Here is a 12,699-nt window from a genome sequence, read left to right on the forward strand (position 1 = left end):
TTGATCCCACGACACTGTCATGGGTGATTACCTAAGAGGTGGTGCCTTTGTAGTGGTGACTATAAATTCATTTTAAAGGATTCATTCTGTTCTCCAACTAGACTCGGATCATTTTAACTGACTTAAATTCTGGTGTTTCCTAGGAACACCTCCATTCCCCAGAATCCAGAAGTTTTTGTTGAACTTCAGAACAATGTTGAAATAAAATAATTTTGGAAGATTTTCTATCTTCCTAAAGACTCTGAAGTCAGACTTCTAGGTCTCAGGGTTCAAGACTGTAGCAACTTGTTGATTGGCACCAGGTCATCATGTTGGGCTCGCCTTGGTCTGTGGTTTCCTCATAAATTATAGAACTGATATTTTCCTAACTGATTGACACATATTATTGGTATATTAGAGTTTAAAAATTATACTGGCTTATTGCATATCCTCACTTTAGCAAAGCAGACTCCATGAGGCTACAAAAAAGTGTAAATGTGACTATCATCTATTTTTTCATTGAAAATTTAAAATTCACATTTATGTAATAACAAAGTTATTGACTTATTTGGAGTTTGTATTGGGGCACATGCAATATTAGATTGGTTTTAAAAGTACCACATTAGTAAAACATTAATATTCCATGAAACAAAAAAGCGACGCTGCTGTGGGTTGATAGGCAAAGCTTATTTAATCATTTAAAGGTAACCAAGGTTCACAGTGTAAAAAGTAAAAGCAATATTGACTGCAACTGCTTCACACTCTGATTTTAAATGTCCATGTACAGTATAGTAGCACCAATAACACAGGCAGAATAAAGACAGATGAATAATGACTTAACAAGACAACCACATACAACTGAAAAGCACACAGACTTAGGGCAAATGTGTTCATTTAATTCATCATGCATTTAAATTTAGCATGTGGACTCAAGGTCCTGCTTAAATAATGTCTTCTATCAGTGAATAATCTAACTTATAGATAAGAAACGAACAAAATTATCTTAGTTACCGTGAAATATAGTCATGAAATAAATATTTTTATGGATTACTTATTCATAGATATAATGTTTAAAAATGGTTTTCAAAAATATTTTTCTTCTTTATATTATAAAGCTTATTTGAGAAATTTAGATTAGTTTCTTAGTATGAATTTATGCATTTATTTTAAAAGAGTAATTTGAAATAATAGCAAATGGACAATAGTTTGTGATGATAATGTTGTACACAGTACCATGTATAACTAAAATGTACAAAAAACAAATTAACCAAATTATCAATTTAAATATACAACTTAATCAAATTAGCAAGTTAAATTCACAACTTCAAAGACTGAGTTTTTCCTTTCACAAACTGATTAGAATACTTGAAATCTATGCAAGAATTAGGGCAATTATAAACTACCTCCATTATTTTTTTTAACAAAACAAAAAAAGCACAATATTTATAAAACAGGTTATCCTAAATAATAATAGAATAATAAGATATCATATAGTGCTAATAAAGTAATCAATAACATAACAGCATGAAATGGTGCTAATAAAAACTGTAAAATAAGCAACACTCACAAGTTTCTATATAGCCACATAAATAATAAAATTCACTAATTTCTTAGGCATTAAGTCTGGTTGTTTTACCAAACCACATGATAGTTTTGGTGTCAAGGCTTTTACTGTGATATATCTACATTAGAAATAATATTAACAATAATGTAATTTTTATACTAAGTTATACATATATAAGTTAAAACACAACCTTCAAAATCATAAAGAATAAATTCTAAGGGAACTAATATTTTCTTTATGAGGAATGAGACAAGGAAAAAAGAAAATCCAAAACTTTTAATAAAGGGATTTTTCATAGGACTAGTTAGGGAATATTCTACCTAAGTTTGTGATGCTGGGTTCTAAAGAGGTATATCATGTCAAAATATCAAATAAATACCATATTTTTCTAAAGCATCTCTACTGTACACAATGTTTTAAGGGACTAAGACATCCACGGAGATTAAGTGGTGTTCCAAACTAGCATCTCATTATAATAATGTTCAACAGTGTCCAGATCCTTTGAAAAAATAGAAAGTAAGTTATAATATTTATTATTTTGTACAAATATGAAAATATTACAAATGATTCCAGAACATTATCTTTTTTTGCCAAAATAGTCTCAATCTAAAAAAAATCACTCAGAAATTGCTTTGGTAGAAAATTGACATTTGATCTGTTTTTTCATATGCAATAAGCTTCTTAAAAATAGAACAAAAATATTCAGAAAGTTGCAAATTTTAGAATAGTGAATAGAAAGAATAAGTTTAGTTTAATGTAATTAGTTTTTTAAATTGGAAAACTTTTATGTACAGAAAACATTTGTTAGATTTTTATTAGTATATGTTTTTGATACATAATATATTAATTATGGGGTGTGGCATCTTGATCTTTTTACTTCCCTTTCCCCTCTTCTATTCTCATCTGCACCCATCCCCAGATCTTGTTTCCATCTCCACAAAGTTTATTTTCCTGTTTTTCTATCATCTTCCTTTCTTTTTTTTTTTTTTTTGGTACCATGGTACCGGGGATCAAACTCGGGACCTTGTGTTTGTGAGGCAGGCGCCGGAACTACTGAGCTAAATCCCCGGCCCTATCATCTTTCTTTTATTTTACTTTTTATATTACTTATACTTTGGGTTTCTGATATAAGAGAAACCAAGCAATATTTAACCTCCTTGTCTGATTTATTTCACTTAGCATTATGGAGCCATGGTACATCCATAATTACAGCAGCATAATTAAATAAAGATAGTAAAATTAAGTGAATATATTCAACATAATTCAAAGTTTAAAATGTACAAACAAGGGTAGAGAAGACTCTTGTTTTGTATGCCACACATTAATCTAGTCACCTAACATGGTCAATGTTGTATTACTAATGATGTCATTGTCTAGGTGGATTGATCTGAGGAACTTTGGGGAGTGTTGTCATTCAGTGGAAGAGTGTGATATAGCGCAGTTAAAACCATGGTCAGTTACTTTGATACTCACCTTTCAATAAAATTTAGAGCTTGCTTTTCATTTAAAAATAATCTGATTTTGGAAGAAACTCTGCTAAAAGTAACAGGAAAGATGTACTCTGTACTTTGGAGAGATACATATTATAACATTCAACGGTTTCCATACGGTCCTTAACTTAAAAAGTCAATTAGTTCAGGCAACTAGGCCATGTTGATCAATGAATATGTACTTTATTTAAACTCATGTGGGATTAAAGTACATGCTGCAGCATTTAGAATAAAGGCAAACCACTGCAAACCACTGCACAGCAGTTTTCTTTCTGTACATAAAACTGACATGTAATAAATATGATTTGTAGCTATTAATTTACATTAAAATGGTTAAAAATTTTAATGAGTACCTCATGATAGGAATGACCAAATATTTACATTGTATGTATGCATATCAATGGATATACATATGATGTATGTGTATACACATATTTTCACACATATGTAAATTCACACTTCCATTCCGTTACTTGAAATCTGCTTATACTAACAAAAGGAGAACTCATTATGTAAACTTGTAAATTGTCAAATCTTGATCGTTAGCACTTTATTCAGTTATTGCATATGCCTGAGATCAAAGTATCTTCCCATAATACTTACAAAAGATGCATGCTAATAAAACACAATTAGAAAGAACTTTTGTTTTGTTTTTGAGGAAAAGTATTGGAAAATCAACCCACAGAAAAGCACCCCTGACAAAGTTATAAAATGCGGATAAACAGCTAGGATGAACTGTTTGTGATGCTTTGCATAGGTATTTCAAAGTACCTCACATGATCTTAGGATCATGTGTATACTTACTACAAAGTGGTTTAGGGGCTGAAAAGGGAAACAAATACAAATGAAACCAATTCTTAATTGTCCAGAATAGCAGTTTCAATATTCACAAAGCAATCTGCATTTGATAAGCACTACAAACATAAACAGATTTTCTTACTACTTTAAAAATGAAAACATCAATATTAAAAATAAATTTACTCATTGTCTTGCACTAGATCCACACTTAGAAATAGGTCTCATGTTTCACAAAATTACCCGGCAATTCAGGCTTAAGGAAAAACAATTTTGCCATTTGCTAAAACAATATAAAGTCAGAAGAAAGCACTAGTGCACTCAGTAATCAAAGCAGCCTCATTTATTTAGAAAACATAAAAGTGTATCAGGGAAGCACTTACCGGCATCACTGGTAGGCATGTCTACTATCAGTTGGTCACTATATTTTCCATATAAGCCATTAGTGCATATGGCTACTATTTGAAGAACGTAACTCATATTAGGTAGTAAATTATTGAGAATAGCACCCTAAAAAGAGATATTAGTAATTGTACAATGAGCTATTTTCAGAAGACTGCTAGTACACTAGTCAGGTGTCCTAGGAAACTTTCTCATTTTGCAATGGGATGCGTTTATATTTTACCAGGCTAAGAAAAACCCCTATACGGTGCTGTTAAATATGAATTTTTCTGGGGCCGGAGATTTAGCTCAGTGGTTTTGCCGCCTGCTGCGCAAACGCAAGGACCCGAGTTCGATCCCCAGTACCAAAAAAAAAAAAAAAAAAAAAAATGAATTTTTCATGTTTGTGAATGATGAAGATGCTAAGAAACAAGGTTGTTTTTTACTTTTTTGAAATTTAAATTTAGAAAGTTTCATTTTAAGAAGCCACCAAATTTATAAACCAGTAACAGAAAACTAAAATTAACGTTTTAAACCAAAAACGGGAGGCAATTGCAAATAAAGATAAAACAGTGAAAAACTAATTTATCTCTTTGCCTGAAAAATATATATTCAAAGCAATAATAAAATTATATTCTTTGCATAATCATGAAATGAAAGTTACTCAAATTCCACAGTTTTCCCATATTACGATATCTCCATATTCTATGCAACTGAATTAAAAGTTGTTACCATTTTATGTGTTCTGTCCATATGCTATTAAACATAATAACAATGACTGTTTTATTTAAACAAAGGTTCTCGGGACTTGCAGGGCTATAGCTGTCTGGATAGACTCCAATTTCATTTCATGTGTGGTGGTGCTTCCCTGGAGCTACATTCAGGAAAGGTTTTGTTGACTCAAAGCACGTTATAGGCAACACTTTGCTACCAAAGCAAAGTACAATACTAGGTGTTTAAACCACAGAAGGAAACTGTACTTTCCTTTCATTAATTTGTGTGCATGGGCGGAGTGGGGTGGGGTGGATCATTTGCTAAGAATTACCTGTCTTCTTACATCCCCAAAGTTCTGACCCAATCATCACTTCGCATCTGTTACCTAGAAATTTGATGGAAAGCAAAGGACTTTTGGTTTTCCTACTCTATTTTTCCAGAGTTTTCACATGGAGGAAACAATATACAACATATCAGGGGACTGAGATTCTAAGCTCAATTTGCTCCATAACTGTGAGACTCTAATTAGAGTATTTAACTGTCCTTTTAGTGCCTTTATTTGTAGAGAGGGCACACTACATGATCTCCAGTTCATAAGTTTCTCCATATGTAACTGCTCTTATAATGTTGGTAAAGTCACTGTCTTCCCGCAATTTACTCCTAGCTTTTGATCTAATTTTGTATAGTTTCAGCTTCCCACTGGAGACCTTCATACAAAGTCTAAAGTAACCAAGCATAACAATATGCAGTCATTTGTAAGCCCCTACGTTGGAAATTTAAACTATAAAGGTATCATGGATAAGACAACTGGTCTTATAGTTACCAAGTCTTGATAGCCATCTGTCAAAAACTCATGCTTGGTCTGGTCTTCACCCTCCAATTGCTGGTACACAACTGCAAACTTCTCAATCATGGTCTCGTAAACCACTCGAGGTCTTCCCCATGTAACAAGAAGGCTGGTATAGTTTTCTGGATCTGCCTGCACATTTTCTGGTTCTGAACTACAAACTTCAGAGAAAACAAAAAGTAAGAGTTGCTGACATAATCATTGGCTTCTAGGACTCTACTAAGTAAAACATATTGTGAAAATATTTTTGTGTTTTATTTCAATGTAAGGTAAAAAGTTATACAAGTTATATTTTTGCATCAGGGACGTTTTATTTTTTTTTCTGTATCTAAAATTGTAGTAGGCACCTTTTCATCATTACAACAAAAAACCTGTCGCAGGTGATTTTATAAACAAAGCCAGGTCTATCTGGCTTCCAGTTCTGAAGGCTGGAAGTCCATACCTCACAGCGCTGGCTCTGCTGGGGACCCTCTTGGTTGCACCACATCATGGGCAGAGGGAGTGTGTATCTCCGTGTCTATGTGAACTTCCTCTGTCCCTATGAGGCCACCAAGATTCAATCATGGGAACTGCATGACCTAATCTAATCATATCCCAAAAGGCGTCACCTCTGCACATCACAGCCAGATTGTTTCTGCCCTCTTAATATCATTAGCATAAGACTCTGAGGGTTAAATACCTGCATTAGGTTAGGAGGATAAGCCATAGTAAAATATTCTCCTTCTCGTTTTTTTTTTTGTTTGTTTTTTTTGGTCTGTCCAAGCTCTGACTTTTCATTTGGGAAAAGTCTTGGTCAAATGCTACCCTCTCTACTATGTGTGCTCTGATCTCTACAGAAGTGACATGTGTTATTTTTACTTGTCTGTTTTACCAGTATTATTGCGTTATTTTCAAATGCTCATACTACTTTTATCTGAATGTCTTAGTTCCTCTAGTAGATTATAAACCTAAGAACCATATCACTCTATTTCTAGATTGTCTAGAACATGATCTTGAATATATCTGGCCCACAAGTTCATTTTTAGAAACAAAGAAGCAAAAGGTATCTTCATGCTCACTGCATCTTTGTCTTTTTTGGTATCTAACAAATATACTTAGCTTAGGACTAGGCTAGGATATTCTATTATTGAACATTTTATTATTAGAGAATTTTAAAAATTATTAACAATTCCAAACCTGAAATACCTATAGAATAATTAAAATTATCATTTATAAAATATATAAAAATATATAATATATAAAAACATATATTTATATATAAAATATATACAATACATATAAAATAATGAACAATTCCAAACCTGAAATACCTATAGAATAATTAAAACTATCATTTCAATGTTTTTTCATAACTACTGACAAAAAAGTCACTTTGACATAACAGATTGAGTGATTAATTTCAGGGAATTAGAAAATTTGTCTCATCTGACAAAAACTGAAAAATTCTTCAGGGGCTTCTTAAAATGAATTTAAACTCATGCTGGGAATCATGCCATAAATTTAGTCCCATCAGAAAGAATGCCCTGGTACCTCATTAAAAAGCCTTCATAATGAGATGGTTTAAACCAATGCAGAAGAGAAAAGTTGTATGATTTTTTTCATTTTGTTAATGAAGCAAAATGATAAATGTAATCTCTTCACAGGCCAGAGATATTTGCAAAGTAGAGAAAGAGATCTCTAAAGACAAAGTTTAATTAATAAAATCACAGAATGCAGGCTCTATTTTCAGATGACACCTGCAGTTACTAACCCAGTAGAAGGGAGCGTGGAGTCGATTTAGCTCAACCAGTTATCATGGACACCAAACCTCCAAGGATTCAACAAAGATGTGAGAGCAACTGCATTGTATTGTTATCAAAGTCTTTTTTTGGCTCTGCTAGTCTGTAGTTCACCTCATGAACACAGGAGGGCGCCCACAAATAGCAGTTGGCTAAATAAATTGAAATTGAAATTTCACGTGTAGTAATCAGTACCAGCAATTTTAGGATCTGTACTCTATGATGTCAATGGTATATGAATGAATCACAAAACATATCCATATATATTATATGGATAACTGTGTTAACAGAATTTTTCACTTCAAACTCATGAAGTCATTTTTTTTATTTAGGGAAAGGTTAGAGTGAGTTGTTCCTTTAGGAATAAGAAGACAATTCTTTTATTGTTAAAAAACATTAATTCAGACAAAGAAAATATCTTCTAATTTAGGTTTAAAGTACATCATGTTATGCTACCCTATGACACTTTTATTTATGTCCACCAGATGGCAGAAGACCATACAGCCAGCTTCAACGTGAGCTGTTCACACAATCATTACAGAAAGAGAACTGCCTCATACTCTAGTCTAATGAGTCCTAAATCCATTTTTAGATGGTGAAAGTGATTCTGGACAATATAATTTGTAGACTTTGTCCTCCTAATCAATTTCACTTTTTGGAGAGAATGATTTAAAGAAAACTATATTCTTCAAGATGAAAACATTTAAAAATTCATTAGCTTTATGCATATACACAAAACATAACAATCTGTTGAGAAAGATATAAAATTATTAATTGAGAAAAATCCAAAGGACTATAGTCTAAATAACACAAACTAATTTGGATGGATGTCTAGGTTCATCGAACCTTATAGTAGTAGCAATTTGAAAGTGCTTAAAATTTTAACAATCGATATTTTTCTTACTTCTTTGCCAGCAGTTTCATTCCTTACCTTCTTCCTTACAAGTCTTTAAGAGTTTCTTGGTTATTTCATAATATTCTGATCTTATATTTTAATTATGAATTTATTTGTAAATCATTTCTTTTATTAATAATCAATAATTTATTAATATATCATAAATCTGCAATGAAGTCTTATTGTTTGGTTGTTAAAACACAGAATTTTATGGGGAAAATATATGTACTTCAGAATGAGTTAAAGAGAAAAACCTCTACTTCCACCTGTGTTCTATGATCTTGTCAAAAGTTTGTCCTATAAGATAGAACTCGTCTTTTAAATATCGATCTAATTTATTCCATGTATACTAGTTGGTGTTCAAACATAAATCTGGGTAATAAGTAGTAGAGAAGTGACTGATATGCACTAAAATTTTCATCTTTTCCTTTATTTCTTATTGAAATAGTCCGATTATCTTATTAAGACAGTTTAAATTCTTTTTTGGGGGGTACCGGAGATAGAACTCAGGTCCTTGCGCTTGTGCAGCAGGCAGCAAAACCACTGAGCTAAATCCCCGGCCCTGGACAGTATAAATTCTATACAGCATATTGTCTGTATTGACAGTCAAGGAGGGTTTCCTGATCAATATGTACTTAGATGCAAAGTACAAGCTACCATAGAATAAGATGGTAACGAATGTATGGTGAGTTCAGAACTCTGTTGAGGTTTCACTCCTTCTTCAGGACTATATCTTACATTCTGATTTCTTTCCTGAACTAAGTGTGATCTGGGTCACAGTTCATTCTCCAGGGGACCCTGGCCAAGAAGGAGGACCTGGTTCCTGCAGGCCACTGGCTATGAGTCAGGTTTTGACACATCTCAGGGCCCATGTCAAATCATACAGAGTGCAAGAACAAGTTTCAGTACCGTGAACATGCAAAAGATCCTGCAAAGCTGTCCTTTATCAGAGAGCTATAGATGTTCTGGCTTTAAAACATTTTCAACATTCCACCATCTTCTGCTTGTTTCAGGCACTCCTTACTTGGTCTCAGCACTCTTGAAATATAATGCAGAAGGTGCTGTTCTTCCCTGTAGGAAGCTCATTCCTGTGATTGCTTTATAACTTTTAAAATCAGTAAGGTCTAAAATATAATGGATGCCTTTAGTTTTCAAATTCTGAACTTCTTTCATAGAGGAATGCACAACAAACTGGAAAAAATAATCTGCTACTTAGATCAAATTAATTAGTGCTTGTCAAAATTAAACATATTTCCCAAAGTTGCAAAAGCTTTACAAACTTTTGGCTGGCATAAGCACCATGCTTACCATTTGTCCTCTTATTATTCTCATGAAGAAAGAATACCTAGCACATAGGAACACATATTATTTGTGGAAAAAGTACCAAAAGATTAAGACTTGTCATGAAGAAAAAGGAAAAAAGAGCAGAGGAAAAAGAAAAAAAAGAAAAGACATGAAAAGGAAAAGCATGAATTCCTTGGCTGACACAAATCCGTCTGTTAATCAGGAAAGATGATATGATGGCCAAGCGGGTATGAGCTCCCTTTGCCTTTCTTGCTCTGAGCTGCCTCCAGGAAGAAGGTGTAGCCTGAGTGCCCTGTATTATGACCAAAAATGTGGATAGACAGGAAAAGACAGGGAGGTGGTTCTTAGGAGTGGCAGAGAAAATGTCATAATTGCCTGAGACTATACTACGTTTGACTCAGCTATTTCCCACTAATTTGCAGTTCATAATTGGTGAGTAAATACAGCTCATTACAAAAGTACTTCTAAATCCACCATATCCTTATTTGAGGTTTATGAGCTTCATTTAAAAAATATTAAGATAAGTAACTTAATACCTACTCTGAGAGAAGCTTAAAGATGCAGAGACCCAGAGGACAAACTACAAGGTTATGGTTTCTTCTCAGGAGTGTTGGGCCTTAGTAAAGCTAATTTAAACATTGACACAAATGTTCAATATAATAATTGGGAAAACTCTATCGCTGTGTAGTACTCCTGAATGATAACGCTTTCAAATTCTACCTACTTCACAATCTTCTCCAAGGACAGGGTAACTTTCTCAATTCAATTTTTAATGCAGAATCTTCTAAGAAGTGAATAATCTTCATTCCATTTTTCTGACATTTATATACAAGTGACCTTAACAAATGCTATTTACAACTACTGACCTTCAAACAGGTACGTCTACTAATATATAATTCATCATGATACTTTTCAGAAATAGTAGTAAATTTCTTGTAGTTCAAGTACGCTATGGTACAAAGACACTTCTATCTTGGTGTACCTTGAAAAGATTTTATATTTTATTACCTTTTTCAAAAAGTTTGTATTAAATACAACAGAGAGATAACAAATGAGATCTGAAGTGCATCTATAATGCTACTTCACAATTTTAAAATGCCTTAACCTTGGAAACCTTGAATAGTACTCCATGCTCACTGTGATTTCTTGCCTCTCTGTGTACATATCCATAATACTAGTGATGAGTCTGGTACACATTATGTCCAAGACACTACAATACTTTGGCAACTTTAGCTTATTTAAACCTAACAACAAACCTATAAAATGACCATTGTGAATTTTCCTTTTCATAGATGAAGAAACTGAAGACCAGAGAGATTAATAACTTGACAATTTTATACTAGTAAGGACTGCTGCTGGAATTGGTTTGATAGGAAAAGTGCACCAAGCTTTAAAGCCCAAGCTTTCTTTCTGCCATGCTTCAATAGGCCCTTACGTTTTAGGAGAACCTCAAATGTGTTAAGAGGGCAGCCTGAAAGCATATAGTGCTCAGGATGAAGCTGAATTTCACTTGGTTTACACTCTGGCCATGTTTGTACTGTTATTCACATGCAGTACTCATTACTTAAAAGATAGTTTTCACTAACTCCTTCAAAACGGTGCTATTAAATTCTATGATTCTTAGAAGTGATGATATCCATTTCGTGATATGAAAAGAAATACCATTCTAAAAGACAGTATCTCTCTAAAAAAAAGGAAAAATAGAGGATTGTATATAGTGAAATATATATTTATTTAAAACATTTATTTAATGCCTGCTGTGAATACAAAACTGAATAAGGTCAGGCCTCTAACCTCATTGTGTGGACACAGAAATACAGATCAAAAATGGTAATTATTTGGAACATGTATTACAAAATACATTTTTCAACAATGCATTTATTAAGAGCAAAATTCTTATAATTTTCATGCAAGCTCTCCTCTCTTGGTCAAAATGAGTATGTTAAATATTTATAAAAGTAAAATATATAATATAGATATATATACATTGCATGTATGAAACTGAGGTACTAGTTTAATAAACTTTGACTGAACAATGGAATACTACATAAAAATTTGAAAAGCTATGTGAAAGGTACATTTAGAGCACAATGTTACAAAAAGTCAATAAACATACATGTGGTATATAACCTCTTGTTTGTAAGATATGACAAAATTTTTAATTTAAGAGAAAGGCATGGAAAGATATTCACCACAATCCTCATAGTGGTTCTGTCTGACATAAGGAACTTCTATTTTCTTCTGTATGCTTATCTATATTTTATGTTTCTGTAAAAAAAATTTACTTTTGGTTTAAATTTAATGAAGAATAAATCCTGAACATAAATTCGATCCTCAACTCTAATTATCAAATTACTTTCCAAAAACCAGTATGTTTACTAAGAAAAGAACTAGAACAGGATGATGCACAAGATAAATGAGAGAAAGTGTTTATTGAACACAAACACTTATGATAAGAAAAGCATGAACTGGCAGGGTAAGGTGGCACATGCCTGTAATCCTAGCACTTGGGAGGCGGAGTCAGGAGGATTGCCACAAGTTTGAAGCCAGCCTGGACTACATAGTGAGGTCAAAGTTGCTCTGAACTACATAATAAGACCTTGTCTCAAAAAAAAAAAAAAAAAAAAAAAGCATGAATTGTTCCAGCATGTGAACGAAAATTTAAAAATTTTAAGCAGATTCACAACTTCTCTCTTTTTTTTTTTACTGCAAGTAAAAAGCAAGTAGTTCACTTTTCCTTTTTTCAGTAAATGCAGACTATTATACAATGGGGATCTGTAAAAATACTATGTAATAATCTTGATATGCTAAAAGTTCATTATGCTAAATTATAATTTAACTGAATGTTAACAGAGTTAAAATGAAAGTGAATTATTTAGCTATTTCCCTTCTCTCAGTAAAAATGAATAAACTACTTCACAACCATTTTATTGTGACAGTGACTTTCTGTT

General features: G+C 32.7%; 1 protein-coding gene across 11 annotated transcripts in view; it reads right to left on the bottom strand.

The window, feature by feature from the left end:
• Nucleotides 1-12,699, bottom strand: part of Ptprz1 (protein tyrosine phosphatase receptor type Z1) — a 188,787-nt gene that overhangs the window by 52,434 nt on the left and 123,654 nt on the right. For 10 of the 11 annotated variants that reach the window (XM_004856451.4, XM_087204590.1, XM_004856450.4 and 7 more), the window contains exons 9-10: nucleotides 5,747-5,931; nucleotides 4,212-4,338 (exon numbers count right to left, since the gene is read on the bottom strand). The exons of the other annotated variant lie outside the window; for it this stretch is intronic. In XM_004856451.4, the coding sequence (XP_004856508.2) occupies nucleotides 4,212-4,338; nucleotides 5,747-5,931 (312 nt within the window). The remainder of the gene's footprint in view (nucleotides 1-4,211; nucleotides 4,339-5,746; nucleotides 5,932-12,699) is intronic. 11 annotated transcript variants of the gene reach the window in all.

This window comes from Heterocephalus glaber, unplaced genomic scaffold (assembly GCF_053883595.1).
Source record: "Heterocephalus glaber isolate CG9 unplaced genomic scaffold, H.glaber_assembly_v1.0 deba00000546, whole genome shotgun sequence".
NCBI lineage: Eukaryota > Metazoa > Chordata > Mammalia > Rodentia > Bathyergidae > Heterocephalus > Heterocephalus glaber.